The sequence below is a fragment of the Rutilus rutilus genome, assembly GCF_951802725.1.
Source record: "Rutilus rutilus genome assembly, chromosome: 11".
In the NCBI taxonomy this organism is placed as follows: domain Eukaryota; kingdom Metazoa; phylum Chordata; class Actinopteri; order Cypriniformes; family Leuciscidae; genus Rutilus; species Rutilus rutilus.
In genome coordinates this window covers 4,328,009-4,345,160 of record NC_140216.1, presented here as the reverse complement: position 1 = coordinate 4,345,160, position 17,152 = coordinate 4,328,009, and the positions used below count along the sequence as shown (strand labels likewise).

General features: G+C 38.5%; 1 protein-coding gene across 2 annotated transcripts in view; it reads left to right on the top strand.

Annotated features, from left to right (window-relative positions):
- Positions 1–16,419, top strand: part of tinagl1 (tubulointerstitial nephritis antigen-like 1) — a 29,605-nt gene extending 13,186 nt beyond the window's left edge. For both annotated transcript variants that reach the window (XM_084423151.1, XM_084423152.1), the window contains exons 4-12: positions 2,034–2,126; positions 2,231–2,345; positions 7,461–7,584; positions 7,718–7,868; positions 9,268–9,448; positions 10,651–10,696; positions 11,682–11,805; positions 14,585–14,630; positions 14,716–16,419. In XM_084423151.1, coding sequence (XP_084279277.1) covers positions 2,034–2,126; positions 2,231–2,345; positions 7,461–7,584; positions 7,718–7,868; positions 9,268–9,448; positions 10,651–10,696; positions 11,682–11,805; positions 14,585–14,630; positions 14,716–14,880 — 1,045 coding nt within the window. In that variant the 3' untranslated portion in view covers positions 14,881–16,419. The remainder of the gene's footprint in view (positions 1–2,033; positions 2,127–2,230; positions 2,346–7,460; positions 7,585–7,717; positions 7,869–9,267; positions 9,449–10,650; positions 10,697–11,681; positions 11,806–14,584; positions 14,631–14,715) is intronic.
- The last annotated feature ends 733 nt before the right edge of the window (positions 16,420–17,152 follow it).

Below are 17,152 nucleotides of genomic sequence, written 5' to 3'. Positions count from 1 at the left end.
TACTGAGGAAGAATGTGATTGTGAAACCCATAACTACATTGCTAGGGTGTTCGGGGTGGTTGCTAGGTCATTGCCTACTGACTCAAATCAAGGGATTTACCTTATTTTAGGTACCAATCTTGACAGGTACGTGCTCTACTCTGATTGGTCATATGGCCCAGTCTGTTGTGATTGGTCGACCGCTAACAGCGCATGTTGGAAACTAAGCGCCTATTACCATATCTGAATTTCAGCTCTTCCTCAGCACTTGATACACAGTGATATGAACTGTAAAGATGGCATCGGTTTTACCGTATCAAGTCTTCAACCTTTGGAAGTGCATTATAGTGGGTTTGCAGCTCAGAAAACAGTGTCTTCTTGACATGTCGACAACACGCTACAACTACAGTGTTTGAGGGCGAGGCAAATTAGACGTTGTCTGCGAGCAGCCAATGACGACCATAGGCTGGCATTATGCAAATTTGTTGAACTTTGCAGACCTTTTACATTCACAAACAGCTTTATCACACACTACATGAAAGGTAGTATCTGAAAACAGCATAATGGGGCACTTTAATTCTACTCTCCTCCTCGTGACTCTCTAGTAAAGCCTCAGCAGCAGCTCTGCTCTTCCTCTTTTAATCCATGTTCCTCTCATACGTCAAGCCTATTGAACCTCCTCTCCTCACTCAGACTGACTAAAAATGGATATTTCTTCAAGAGCTGCAGCCTTAAAAGGCTCACAGGCCTCTCTCACACACACACTCTCTTGCTCATTTCATTCCTCTTGTTTTGTGTCTCAAATGTAGAATAGGTCTGAACAACTTGGTCTGACGTCTGTCTACATTTCCCTTCTCTGTTTTAAAACTTATATAAACACACCATGCTGTTTATTATTCTAAAAGTTAATCTTAAAGTTACTTCAGTGCTCAGAAACGCCACTGTCAGTGGAAGGAACAGTGAGGGGTTTTAAAGTCAGGGACTGTCACTTTCCACTAAATGGTCCCATGACTTGTCATAAAATTAATCAGCATGAAATATGTTAAACAGTTTGCTTTGCATCCTGTAACACATCCTTCCTCGTGGGTCAAAATGACCCGAAGCCCTACTTTGTTTTTTTGTTTGTTTTTTTTTGCAAAAGCTTATATCATTTTATGTTGATAATATTTTTTCTATTTTTTAATGCAATTTTGGGGGAGTTTTTTCTATGTATACTGAAGCATTCCTCGCATTCCATTCATTCCTAAGGGGGTCAAATTGACCCACGAGGGACGGATTTGTTACTTTTTTTTATTACAACCACATAAACGAGGGAAGGATGAGGGAACACATAACATGTTTGTATCCCACACTTAAAATTGTGACTTCTTAACCTTCTTGACTTCGATAGATAATGTCAAAATTATGACGTTGTAAGAGTTTATTTGTTAAATAAAGGATTTTAAACCATTTTAAAGTAATATTTAAAACAGTTAAGGGCCAGATTTACTTGCTCTAGGACAAAACCCCCCCTTTGGTGTTAAAAAACTACTGTCAGGATTTACTAAAGACACTCTGAAAAGGCGTGGAGAGTTATTTTTGCAGCTGACCTTTTACAGCATTTATAGGAGTTTCCCTTTCAGAAAATGTACAATAGGAGAGTATTTAAATCAATCACGCAACATTGTGGAAGTTAATTTACTGGTACCTGCGCCGTTATTAAATGCCGTAAAAAGCACGTCTTACCCATTTTGCTCTTGAAGTTCTTCAATAGTTGCGCTGCTCTTGGTGAATTGTGTCAGCCGCAGAACTTCCGGCAATGCTTTTATATGATTGCTGTCTCACGCTAATTAGCCCTGTTTAATAAATCTGACCCTTAAAATGGTAAACCTTGTATCAAATGAATAGAAAATTATATCATATTTACTATTTCATCCTGAAATTGACAAGAAACATTTTATGAAGATCATTTCCAGTCACTGACTGTTTGGTCAAAAAGAAATTGTTGATTTTTTTTCCAGGCCTTATGGAAAGTTTACAGATCTGTTCACTAACAGTTGTTTTGTCTCCCACAGTACATGTGGTCCGAATGGGCGCTGGGAATGTGAGGATCACGCCTGTCTGATAGAGAATGACATGATCCAAGAGATCAACAGGAGAAGCTACGGGTGAGCATCAGGATCCCATCTAGTGTGTTATTACTTGTGTAATTATATAACTAGTGCACACGTTTTCCTCTCTCCTACTCACTCTCTATCTGTTATCTGTCCAGTTGGAGGGCAGCAAACTACAGTCAGTTCTGGGGTATGACCCTGGACGAGGGTCTGCGGTATCGGCTGGGCACACAACGCCCCTCACGGGCCGTCATGAACATGAATGAGATGCAGGTGAGAGTCTTCTGCAGCCGGTCAGTATCAAGACATCTTCTATTAGTGTAAATAAGTAACCGTTAGGTAAAGGGTTCACGTGTAGTCAGGCAGAAACGTCATGTGTTATCCTGAAAGAGTTCACTTGCTCTTATTTTCCACTAAAAATAACTACACATTCTTAAAACCAGATACATTTGCTTGATTTCTGAGACTATTTCTTGAATTAGGTTTTTGTTATTGTGGTTTTACACACAAATATACAGACATTTTGTGAGATTTACACAATCAAAAGTTTGGGTCAGTAAGATTTTTTCACTTTTTTTTTTAATTTATTTTTTTAAAGAAGCCTCTTTTCTCACCATGCATGCATTTATTTGATCAAAAATACAGTAAAAACAGTAATATTGGGAAATATTATTACTGTATTCTATTTTACTACATTTTAACATTTTTCATGTGATCAAAGCTGAATTTTCAGCATCATTACTCCAGTCTTAAGTATCACATGATCCTTCAGAAATCTGTTCAAGAAACATTGCTTATTATTATCAATGTTGAAAACAGTTGAGCAGCTTAATAGTTTTGTGGAAACCACATGATACATTTTTTTTTTCCAGGATTCTTTGATGAATAGAAAGCATTTATTGGAAATAAAAATCTTTCGTAACATTATAAATGTCTTACTGTTGCTTTTGATCAATTTAATGTGTTCTTGCTGCATAAAAGTATACTTTCTTTCAAATATTTTTTTTTTACTGACCCGAAACTTTTGAACAGTAGTATGTGCTTAAAAAAAAAAAAAAAATGTTTAATATCTATTTATGTCATGGCTACTTACTAAATAAATAAATGAACATAGAACATTAATTTGAGTTGAATGAGAAACGAAGCTAGCCCAGAATGCCACGACTGACCAGTCATAATCCAGTATGTAGAATAATCTCTTTATTCATCTGTTTATGCCCATCGACGGCTCTCTGATTGTCCGTTCTCACGCTCTGTGCAACGGTCTTCTGTGTAATGCAGTGTGCTGTTAGGAATCATCAAAGCAAGAATAAGAGAATAATTCGGAAATCAGACTGTTGTTTGATCTTTACTGTGCATCAGCTGGTTGCAGTGCATTATGGTACAGTGAATGAATCCTGGATGAGTCTGTCTGGATGTCTGCTATTTGATGTGGCTCACTGAGGCTTTCAGTTTCACTCTGCGTATTTACTCTGCCTTTACGTGCTATCGGAAGTGTACTTCCCACTTCTGAAGTCGTGATTACGAGCTCGTTGCTTTGCTGTCTGAGAGAACAGGAATCCTGGAGGACACCATTTCTATTCTTGCCTATTTTTCGGGGAAATTCGTATTAAAGCCAAAATGATATTCAGTGTCTCATCCATTGACAACCATATAAACATTCACTGTAATATCTAGATTCAATATCTAGAATTTTGGAATTTCTGTCAAATACAGGCTATTTTTGTTGTGTATAATGCTTCAAATAATCAAATATGCACTACTTTAACAAATTTTGTGTCTTGTGACAAGACGATGTAAAGAATACCAGTCACACACAGTAGCAGTCGTTCTCCCCTCCGCCATGTTTAAAGTTTAAAGCTCGCTCGTGGCGGTCGTGACCAAGAACAGTTTGGACAGGTAGTGGACAGATGAAAAGAAGGTTTATTTTGTTCCAACAAAAGAACAAAAAAATAATAATACACAGGGGCAGATGTAACGAAGATCATTTCCAAACAAAGTCCATACAAAAATCAAAGACTTAAGATGGAAGTTTACTGAAACTAACAAAAATTAAATAGACCCAAAAAATAAATAAACCTCCCCTTTAACAAAGTTAACAAAGTACCAATAAACAAAACACTAAGTTTAATATTTTATATTTAATTTATTTAATAGTTTAATAAACACTGTTTAATATTTAACAATAATAGTACAATAATAACTGTGACCTTTTTACTGTGGCGGGACAACTCTGACTAACGCTTAGTCCACACGTGCACGGGTATTCTTATAAACAGAGTTTTTTCCTCCTTCGTTTAAAAAAAAATCTCGTCCACACAAGCACGGTTTAAAAAAATGTCCGTCCACATGAAAACGCAAAAGCACGCTAAGAATCGCTGTCAAGAGCATGCCAAACCAACAGGTGGCGATATAACCCGAACCGTAAAGCCATGTTGGCCAATCAGAAGCCTGAAAAAAAGGTTATTGTTTTGTATTATATTTTATATATTTTTATAGTATCGAGATTATCCCAGAGCCTCTCAGTGGTAAATACGACTTGAGAGAGCATTCATGTCCAATTTAAAAAAAAATTGAGTATTTAAAACAATCATCCAAAACAAGGGCCAGAGCAAGTACTCTACATTTTATAGACATTTTTATATTCAGAAGAGACAAATATATACGAAATCAGATACTAGTAACATATATATAGCGGATATTCCGTATGATATCAACTTAAGCGTCTCGACTTAAGAAGAAACTGCTGTGGTGCCGTAGCCCTCCTCCACCTCCCCTTTTCTCTTTACTCTCCATCCCACATTCTCCAACACGTCTCCACCTGTCGAGCCTGGGCCGTTTATAAAGCCCCTATCTGCCTAAAACCCACTCGACATGCACAGTAATGAGTGGACTGAGTGCCGCACACACTTTACTTTCTCATTGGTGTATTGTCTTTGCTCAGTGCGATTGCTCACGTTCCCCATCGGGTCAAGTGTTGCTGCGAGACGTGGCCCTTCAGGGGCCCTTTAACCACCACGATTTACCACTGCAGCGGCGGTCACTTGACAAGCACCTGCATTCCAGGGATCATATCTGCTAGTTGTCAGGGAGAATCATGACGATATCACAGGCTGGAATGTAGGAGGACGGCATCAAGCTGCTGTGCATTACCAAAGAGGGAGAGGCACACATAGTGCTAACGCATTCCTCATCCAGGACTTATGAATCCTTGGGATGCAAAATATGACACAAGAATTCTGGGGTCTTCTAGATTTGGGAGATGTAAGACAAGCATGTCTCTGCATTACAGAGTTAAAGTTAAAGGGATACTTCACCGATTAGCATTGAGCTTTGTATCAGTAGAAACCCGGTAGTATTTTCGAGTGACCGTGCTTCCCTCCCTCGTGTCCCCCTGAGACGAGAGATTTCTGTATTGTGTGTGTGTGGAAAAAAAAACTCTGATGACGCAAAAATCGTTATTTTGCGTCATCGGAGGCTTTTTTGTCCAGAGGCGAGAGACTACAGCCTGTAGGAGGAGCTCGTCCCGCATGTCTTCAACCCGCCCATAGGGGGATCTCACGATAAAACGCCGTCTTTTCAGTTTCGAGTCGACTAGTAGCCTAGTTGTATCATTTCTTCCGATACTGCCCTCTGTAACCGGTAGGCGTGGCTTGGGAGTGTCCTCGTAGGGCAGCGAAGCAAGTGCATTCTGGGAGTTGTTGTCTTTCATCCACATGAGCCAAAAATACATTTTCTGGCTTTTCTGAGTCTAGAAGGCACCAACTTCTAAAATAATTTCACATTTCTTCTACATAAATGACCCAATTTAAATACACATTCATCTTTCCAGCGGTGAAATATCCCTTTAAGTTTAGGGTTATATGTTCCCTCCTGATATTAACATTAGTTTTGGTCCGTTCGATCATAAGTGGATGGCTAATCACAGGTGTAAACAGGGTCCAATACATTTGGGAGGAACAGTGACTTTTCTCAGCTTTTTTTTGTTGTACTTGATCTACATCAATACACTAGATGTAATGAATGCATAAAGTCATAAATTCAGAGACCCTCCCTTCGATGAAGTATGATCATAAGTGGTCACTGGAGATGTTTTTACCGTTCAAAAGTTTGGGGTCAGTACGATTTTATAAATACTTTTTTCTGTCAGGACCTTTATCGTCGAATACGATTGACAATTAGCATACAGTTTGGATTGGCGGGATGGTTCTTGTTCTGGGCAAGAACTCCCTTCGCATCCACGCAGTCTAGCATGGATAAGATCAGGGAGAGCAGCAATAACCCCCCTTAGGGTAAACAGAACAGAACCAACATGAATGCATTGCAGATATCATTAATAAATTTTTTTTACAACATAATTAGAGAATTTTAGTCAGATTCAAGCGGAATCAGAATGCCAAATCCTGACTGGCGAGAGGAGGAGCTGGGGAGGGAGGAGGGTAATTCGCCCCTGAGAAACGCGATAGCTCCTGATAATACTGAAGGAGCTTATATATGTATACAGTGATAGGCGTCGTATTCCTATAGGTAGACGTGGATCAGCTCAGAGTCAGCTGATGCGAGCTTGACTAACGTGACCTGCCAGAACTGAAGCTACGCTTAATATTCAGCAAGCATGCATTACATTTACCAAAAGAGACAGTAAAGACATTTATAATGTCAAAAATTTTCCACAAAAATATGACATTGATAACAATCAGAAATGCTTCTTGAGCAGCAAATCAACATATCAGCATGATTTCTAAAGGGTCATGTGACACTTAAGACTGGAGTAATGATGCTGAAAATTCATCTTTGAGATCAGGATTAAAGCAAATTTTTTTATATTTTAAAATGGGAAACTGTTAATAATATTTCAAAATATTACTGTATTGTAAATACCATATGTAAATGGTTAATGTGTGTCAGCTGACCACTTGTTATCGAATCACCTGAGACCGATATTAAAACCAGGTATAAAGTGAGCCTCTGTAATGATAAAGGATGTTACTGGGATGTTTACTTTGACTTTTTTTTTATTATTGATGGAACAGAAAAGAAAGTAATTTCCTAGAACTTCCATCGGGATAATTCCAAAAACACTCAAAATGAACAAATCATCGTTATATAACCACGCTAAGGCTGTGTAGTATTTTGCTCCTGTAAACCTTGGACTTTGGAGACTCAGACAGCCTCTCGTCCATCCACTCACCCTGTGAAAGAGAACACATATGGAAATTATTATAGTATGCCACCAAAATCACTCATAATCACACCATGGATGAATTTATGGAAATCTTTAATTCTGTGTTATTCATGTCTTCTATGCCAAATAGTACCATTACGTCACAAAAAGACACTTTATGTGAGGGGGAAAAAAAACATTCAATCTCGCTTTATGTTCTGCAGATGAATATGAATGGAAACGATCATCTGCCAAGTAACTTCAATGCAGTGAATAAATGGCCAGGGAAAATCCATGAGCCATTGGACCAGGGGAACTGCAATGCATCCTGGGCTTTCTCCACTGCAGGTGAGTCAGAGAAAACATGACACAGACCACAGCAGAAGAACACTGCAGAGTACAGTGTTGTGTGTATGTTACTGTATATAATACCGCTAATGCAGTGCATCTGTCCTGTCGCTCATATGTGATTCACTCCTAGCTGTTGCATCAGACCGGATCTCGATTCAGTCAATGGGTCACATGACCCCTCAGCTCTCGCCTCAGAATCTGATCTCCTGTGACAAGCGTCATCAGGACGGGTGCACCGGGGGGCGTATCGACGGGGCCTGGTGGTACCTGAGGAGAAGAGGGTAATTCATCTAATCTAAGCAGTTCATCTTACAAATCAAATGGTGTTGTTAGGGGGTAACAGATTAGGACCCGAGGACCAGATGTTTGAAAGAAGACCCGGAGTCAGAATTATAACAAATTGAAGGAAAAGTTTTACTGAAGATAGTTTGCAGTTTCATCAGTAGAAGTCAGCTTCAAGACTCGCACAGGAGTTCGTAGGCCGCCCCGCTTACAGTTCACAGCAGTTATACCCTTCACCAAGGTCTAAGCTACGTCCTTGCTTCAGGTTGCAGTTTCTGATTGGCAAAGAAATAGATAAACATAGTAATTTTCCACACTGAAGCATATCTTGATTGTGCAGCTGACACTCAGATCCTGAAGTTAGGCACGTCGTGACCTTCCAGGTCACAGATTTGGGTTGCTGGGTGCCAGCCTGTCCCGAACAACAACTGTTCAGTCAACAACTGTCAGTCAATCTCCAATAAAGCCAGTGGTTCCTTAACCTATAATCAAGAAGACTAACACACACACACCGACACACAGCTTTTCCAAGGTTTGATTTGGCCAGGCTCTAACTATAAACAGGAGAGACCTGTCAAAACATCAAGATAATGCCTTCTTTATCTCAAGGAGAGAAACACTTTTTTACAAAGAAATGGTCCCTTAAACTATTGGCTTCAATGACCCCTATGTGTTTTAACACGTTGAAGACCTTTCTCAAACACACAAAAAAAGTCCCTATTTCATTTCTGGAAGCCGGGCTAAATGAGCACGCACCGTTAATGCATTCAGATATCAAATACTGATATTAAAGAATACATGAAAAGAACATTTCAGTAATCACACTGGTAACTTCTATAACAAAGTAAAATCTCCAGAGAAGTCAATCAACTCATTTGATATTTAGAAGGAAAAATATTGACTAATACCTTGATTATAATCTCTCATTACCTATACATTGAAGCAGCAGTGGAGCAGCGATAATAATAAGAAATGTTTCCTGAGCAGCAAATCATCATATTGGAATGTTTCTGAAGGATCATGTGACACTGAAGACTGGAGTAATGATGCTGAATGTTTTTACTGTATTTGTTATCAAATAAATATAGCCTTGGTGAACATAAGACTATAGTATATTGTAATCAACTTAATGCTGATGAATAAGTCAGAAAATTGCATATATCAATATTGGCTGACAAAAGCCCCTAAATGAAGATTTATAATTTCATTTAGAAGAAGAATAATTTCATTATTACAAAAAGTGGCCTTGAAGGTCAATATATTGAATGTTATATTTCCATTTCACAAACTTATTACTAACTTGAATTGCAAAAAAAAAAAAAAAAAAAAAGTATTAATATTATTTGAAGCCAGACAATCTTTATGGTTTAAGTATCTGTCTCTGTGTTTTTCTGTCAGGGTAGTGACTGAGGAGTGTTACCCCTTCTCCCAGCAAACCCCCGCTGAAGTGGCTCGCTGTATGATGCAAACTCGAGCGGTGGGCCGGGGGAAGAGGCAGGCCACAGCGCACTGTCCCAACAGCCACAGCTACCACAATGATGTCTATCAGTCGACCCCACCGTACAGACTGTCCTCCAATGTAAGTCACCTGACCCCTGGAATCAAGACATTACACTGCACAAAATGACAATCATCTTATTATCTTACATAATACTTTTATTTTATGTGTTTTTTTGTTTTAAAGAGGACCTAATATGCCCTTTTACAAAGTTGATTTTGTTTTTGGGGTCTATGAGAATAGGCTTCCATGTTTGAATGTTCAAAACACATTATTTTTCCCATATTCTCCATTGTTGCAGCTCCTCTCTTCCCAGTCTGTCAGTAACGCTCTGTTTAGTTCCTGTTTATATGAAGCCCCTCCTTCTGAAAAGCACAATGTGCTCTGATTGGTCGGATGGATTAGTGTGCTGTGATTGGTCAACCGCTTCGAGCGTGTTTGGGAAATGTCCCGCCCCCTTACCATAACCGCGAGTTTCAACACACTACTAACTAACTCAACCAGGCCCCGCCCCTTTATTTAGCATACGGACGTAAATTATTTAAATGAGGAATATTGTGACGTGGAAGAAAGCTCAAGACTACAATGGAGGCGTTTCAGGGAGTTCAGAAACACTGACACTGATATAGAGAATAACTCTCTTTGAGTGACTTTGTGCTTTGCAGAGCTTTTTTTTATGCTCAAACTGCAAAATCACACACTAAAGAAAGTTGACTATGTAAAAAAAGCATAATAGGTCCTCTTTAAAAAAAAAGGAAAACAAGTTTTACGACATCTAACATGTTCTGACATTACACTCTCAATAAAACACACAAACCTCTGCCTGCATAATACCAATGCTTAAAGCATCAGTGCATTTCTGCTCTCAATTTCTTCATCAATGAAAACACTTAAACTCAAAGCCAAAGGGAAGAATAATTCACAACTGTCTGGAGAGGCATTACATTAGTAGTCATGTCGTGGTTGAATGTATTCTCTCCTTGAGCTGGATCTTACCACACATTTGTCTCTCTTTATGCATAGTTTTCATTATATATACACGTCTCCAGGCGTGTTTTCGATTCACAGATGTGACAAAGGAATGCCGTGAACAATTAAACAATTCATCGTAATAATATGTGGAAGGATGACTGTTTATTATGTGCTTTAAGATGTTTTTACCCAAGCATCATATTTAAAACATTAATTTCATAACATTATCCACTGTCAGTTTATACAGTATGCAGCATTATTCTCACTAACTAAACTCACTTGACATGTTGATTCTGCTTTTCCACTCACAGGAGAATGAGATTAGGAAAGAGATTATGGATAATGGCCCCGTGCAAGGTATGGATTTCTCCAGAAGTGTGTGTCTGTGTGTGTGCTTGTCCAATACTGTGAGCCAGAGGATAAGAATAGTAAAAAGCACGTCTGATAACTGTTAATGCAGTCAGCAACGATCAATCTATGTCGTATTAGTCACCATGGATGTTGTAGACGCCCACAGAGCGCTTAGCTCAGAAAAAAGGGCCTAAACTCATCATATATGCAGTGAATTCTTGAGAAAAGTCCCCTAGGGTAATATGATGAGGGTGTGTGTGTGTGTTCTTGTGGTGTTCTGAGCTGTTCCGTGATCCCGTGCCAGTGTTGTGTTGTATTGTTCCAGACAGGAGGGAACCTAATCTTGGCAAAAATTCTGCCTCACCTCTGGCTTATATTGAGAAACAGGAGATGAAAAGATCTTAATGTGCTGGAGAGTGTGTGTGATCATTAGGCTCTGTTGACTGCTGATGATCTCCTACTAATGTCTGGAAAAACCCAAAGTGTAAAGGAGGTGCAGGTAGTTCTCATAATGATCATTAGGCTCTTGTTTACTGCTGAGGATCTCCTACTAATGTCTGGAAAAACCCAAAGTGTAAAGGAGGTGCAGGTAGTTCTCGTAATGCAGTGTCTTCCAGGACATTGAGCTTTACTGGTTTTTCCTCGGCATGTACCCACCCATAAATGTTTTGTCCCAGGCCCTCTTGAGTTTAAGCAATTGTCCTTTATGTCCATATGAAGTTGAGCTCTTTTGAACTCCAATACAATTAGCAGCAGCAACTTTGATCTCACTTTTATCTGCAAGGGAACAAGATGTTTGGGTGAGCTTGAGGAATATTACATAATTGGGCTTTTGAAAGCAACCATGGCGTTTCCTAGTGTTAAGAATGAAGGATCAGCTTTTAAATATTGATTCAATGACGTATGAAGGTCTGTACTACTGTCATTTGCATTGTATGAATTAAAAACTCTGCATAATGGGTTTGTGTTATGTTTGTTTTCCCCTTTCTAGCCATCATGGAGGTCCACGAGGATTTCTTTGTGTACAAGAGTGGAATTTACAGACATACAGATGTCAATTATCACAGACCGCCACAGTACCGCAAACATGCAACACACTCTGTCAGGATAACAGGGTAAGTCCCAGCATTGTGGAACTTTTCATCTCTAATGGAAGCAAGAGGAATGAGTTTTTGGCAGCGTATAAAAAAAAACAAAAAAAGGGAAATTTAGAAATAGTTTAACAATTATGCTTTCCTGTAGCTCAAACAGTAGAGAGTTGACGCTTGCAACGCTAAGGTCATGGGTTCGATTCCCAGGGAAAGCAAGAACTGAGAACTGATAAGAATGTAAAATGTGTACCTTGAAATGCAATGCAAGTTGCTTTGGATAAAAGCATCTGCCAAATGCATAAAAAAAAAAATTTAATACTATTTTTAGCATTAAAAATACATGTATACACATTATATATATTCAAGTTTTTGTCTGATTTCTGATGCTCCACTGAGCAGATTTTTACCATGATTTGTTTTTGGGTGCGAGTTGAAAGTTCTCAGGAGTAAATATTCCAGTATAACATGCAAAATTAAGATACATTTACAGAAGAAGCTAAAAAAGTAAAATATTAAGACTTATTTCTTTGAAAATGTATCTTGAATTCAACTTATTTTTCTTCATTTACCTCACCAAATTTTGCTGATGTATGCTAAAAGAGATAAAACAATATGCCAATGCAAATAGCATTTATATATAGTTTTTTCTAACCCCATATTGTTTAACTTACAATCTACTTTCCACATTCTTCCCCATCATGGCCCTGAACTGACTTGCCTTGAAGGGACTTTGAAAATATTTGAGACAAACTCTTTTAGAGAGACATCAAGGCCTTTCAGACATGTTTTTCTTTGTCGCTAGCAGACAAAACACCTGGATGACTGGCCTTCCTTCCCAGACACGCGCACCTCAAAAGCTTTGTCTGGTTTTGCACAGTCACACGTAACACACACTAATAGCACTGCGCAGTGATTCTCAACTAGCCACTCCTCAATAGAGTCCACTAGAATAGTTTTCTCATCAATTACCAATCATTTACTGATTTATGAAGAACATGTTCATTCAACAGTAACATTCATTTTACTTTTTAACATAACATTTTTGTCATGGGGGCGATATTTTATTTTGTATTGATTGGATTTAAATCCAGTCTCTACAGAAAACAAACGTGCGTCTTGATGTGCATGAATGTGCTCTGAGTCTCTCCCGGACAGTGATAGTTGAGTTCCCGAGGGTCAGGTCATGTTCTCCAGGTATGTCTCTGGTAACCCGGTCTGACCTGCCGCTGGTGTCTGCGAGTGTGACATGCTTCACTGGTGACGGTGAGTCTGTCTGAACCCCGGCTTTTCTCCCGGCCTCCTGTCACTCGCTGACGCTGCGGTTCTCGCGCTGCTCTAGACGTTCAGAGGACGCTGTATAGGCCTGTGGAGTTAACGTACGGGGGACAGCCGCAGTGTTTTTACGGGGAAATCCCACCGCGGTGCATTCGGCTAAGCCCGGGGCCTGGGAAAGTTTGTGGAAAGCTCATTGATGTCCAGTGTAATGGAAATGGCATTGTTCAATGCAGACAGAGAGGCCTAAACCCAGCACAGGTCAGAAGCAGTGGTATGTGTGTTATTGTCCAAAAGCCAAGGACAGAACACATGGTGAGATAAGAGCGTATAGAGGTCTGAGCTGCACCAAACACACAGTCATTGGTTCTGACCCTTCAACTCTCCCATGTTATATGAGGGCACATCGCTTTTTTAGGTGGTTTTGTTTGTTGTCCGAGTGTACTGAACACCGATGCCCCTCTGTGAGGATGGAAGGCATATAAGAATTATTTTGGAACAGAATGAAATGTTCCCGGGTCCCTTAGAATAGATGCGGACTAAACTATATTTATTCCAGACTTACCACATATAGAAATAAAGGCCCCTTGATGCATGTAGTGATTGAAGAGCTGAATGTTCTCAGCTCAGATGAAAGGATCCTGAAGGGTCAACGGAGAAGCAAGAGGAAGTTCTTGGCATGGTGAAGGTTCAACCCATCAGTTGTTATTGACTTGAGGAGATGTAAGGGTGTGTGTGTGTGTGTGTGTGTGTGTGTGTGTGCTGCTTCCTGATGCTCACGCCCTTCCTCTGAGAAGTGGACACAATTCATCTCCTCAGGAGAACATGTCCACTGCACCATTTGCAGGATGTATTTTGGTTTTCGAAGAATTTTGTAATTTTTAATGATATTGTTTTTTTGTTCCAAGTTGAAAGCTCTCAGGTGTGATTATTCCTCGCTGCTAAAATATTCTCATCTTGTTTTCCGGTAAAAGCATCCTTAAATTAACATAAATTCACTATATTTATATATATATTGTTAGATTTATACTACATGAAATAAAACAATTTGTATGTTGTCAGAAAAATGTAATTATAAAAAGAAATATAAATATATTATTATATTATATTATATTTTTTTTATAGCGTTGAAATATTGTTTTGCGGTAAAAACATATTTAAAATAATATATATATATTATAGTTGGACAGTTTATCTTGAATGAAGCATATTTTTCTTATCCCATTTTTCTTCATAATCTGAACAAGACAAAAAAAATGTATGCGGTAAAAATGAACTATATAAATAAATATAAAGATTATATCATATATAAAATCAGTCAAATATGTAATAATATTATACTGACTAAAATACTGATTAAGAAATTGATTAATAAAAATAAAAAAAACCTGCATTTGTAGCTTTGGTTGGATGTGTAAATTTTCTTTTCCCTTTCTCCAAAAAATCGGATTCCTATTCTTAGAGAGTTGATTGGAATACTAATGTTCAGTGAATGCACAATAGCACATTGATTTTTATTGCTCTTTTTCAGATGGGGAGAGGAGAGAGACTACAGTGGCAGAACGAACAAATACTGGGTGAGAACTGATATCCATCTGTGAAGTTTTATTTTCAGTTCACCAGCAGCTTTTACACCTTTTTTTTGCACATTTTTAACCACAGATTGGAGCAAACTCATGGGGGAAGAACTGGGGCGAGGACGGTTACTTCCGCATCGCTCGTGGTGTAAACGAGTGCGAGATTGAGGCGTTCGTGATCGGCGTGTGGGGCAGAGTCACCATGGAAGACATGCACAACCATCATCATCATCACGGACGGCGCAAGTAGAGTTCTGGAGATCTGCAGAGGGCTCTCTGGCGCCTCACTGTATGATGTAAACCAGTCAGTCAGGTCTTGTGCAGGTTTGTTAGAGTCTGGTTTCCACCAAACCCCAGTGCCTTCTGAATATCTCTTCACACCACATGCATAAACAGTGCTGTCCATCTCCACTAAAGTTTTGGTTCCTTTTGATGACAAGTCGGAGGAATGTAAAACTCTAATTTGTGTATATGGCGAATATCGTCTTATTGGTGGAAACCGGCTCGTTACACTCCTTGGCTGGACCTCAAATAACAAACACAGGTCTCAGACGCTCTCAGGACTCAGTATCCAAAGACACACTTCACAAGCACACGCGCGCTCAGCATCATAATATAACTATCTCAAATGTCTAACGTAGTGATATTAGGATGAGTCTTATGTTTTGTGTTTTTCCTTACCTTTGGGAATCATCACACACTAAGGCAGCACTCATACATCCTGCTAAAGGGATAGAGGGATGGAGGAACACCAGAATGGAGGAAGAAGGAGGTTTTTAGGACCAATAATTTATTCTAAAAAAATTCCCTAGATTAGATTTAAGACAGTTCTGTGCATTCCATTGAGATTAAGGTTTTTTAAATATTACTTTTAAGTATTTTAAGATGGAAAGTACCACTCTAGTCTATGTGTTCAAAATCTGATTCTTTTAAGTTGGCTGAACTTAAACTTCAACACTTTCTTCACACTTCAAAACAACTGTTAGTCACTCTCAGTTTAGAATATAACTAGAAGCCACGGAATAAAGAAATAAAAAAGGTAATTGCGACTTTTTTTTCTCACACAATTTTTACTTTTTTTTTCTCAGAATTGCGAGTCCGTATCTCACAATTCAGTTTAATTCACAATTGCAACTTTGAGAAATGAAGACAGAAGTGTGGGTTATAACTTATTTATTTCTCACAATTGTGAGAAATATAGTCAGAATTGCGAGTTATAAACTTGCAATTATGAAAAGAAAAAAAAACAAGTCTGAATTGTGAGAAAAAAAGTCACAATTTCCTTATTTATTCACGTGGTGGAAACATATATTGTGGCCGTGGATTAAGAATTTGTTCCCTCTTTTTAGTAAATTGTGGAAACGAATTAATTTGGCCACGATATACGTATTTTTTCCCGCATATCATGTGCAGGGCTTCGTAGAAAACAAACCAAAAGAAATGTGTGTTTTTTTCATGCTATTAGACCAAAAAATGACCACCAGTTACTGCAATTTTGAATGACCCTTTAATCCTCAAGAATTAAGTTGTCTGGAAGTGGGTTTGGTCATGAAATCTGGAGCTTATGACCTTAAGGTCAAATATGCAAAGGCAAAAACAACCAATGGTTTATCACCAAGACCTTTGGTTGAAACTATTACAATGTGTTGGCTATATTGCGCTGGAAAAATTATATAAAAATACCACAGATTCAGTGTAAGAATTGAACCTGCTCTCTCAAGTCTTAAGCTATTGTACTCTTGTCAACTAAGATTGTACACAAACATTGACATAAATCTTATTTTTTGTTCTTGTGTCTGTTTTGTTGAATTATTTAATTGACTACTATGACCATTAGTATTTAAAGAAAAAATCTTAAATATGAGATTTTCGAAATGTAAAAGAGGGCAAAAGTGAACATGGGTTTGAGTACAATGCTGAATTACTGTCTCGCTACTGTATGTAAATCAGGCAAAACTACAATATTACAAGACATCATAGTGCATGTTTGCTTCTCAATTATCCACCTACACATAAATGTGTGTTAATAAGCGTGAGACAGATATTGCTGCTTGGGCATAAAGCACAGCAGACTATTTTATCATGCATGCGCCAGAGCAAACCCATCTGCTGACTTTGATAATGATAACGTCATTATTATGGTGACATGACTAATTCAAAAGCCTCATGACAGGCATCTGATTCAGCAATACGCTCTCACAGTCACAGACAGGAAGACTTTCAGGAAGTCTCAGTATTAATTCAGCAACAGATGCTAAATTCTGCCCATTAGCATTCGGTTAAATGTGTTCTCTAATAGTCATGCAAAAAGGTCCCATTTAGATAAAGCATTTATATACAGCCAGATGAGTCCATCATATTTATATGAATATTCAATGTCTTAATATTGCCAGATTTTACATTACAGTTCATATAGGTAATTTGAGCCCAAGCTGGATCGTTCTCATTTAGACACATTCTTCCGTTCGTTCTTCCAGTTCTGTAATTATGAATGAATACTGTGTTATTTAAGATCAAAGTCT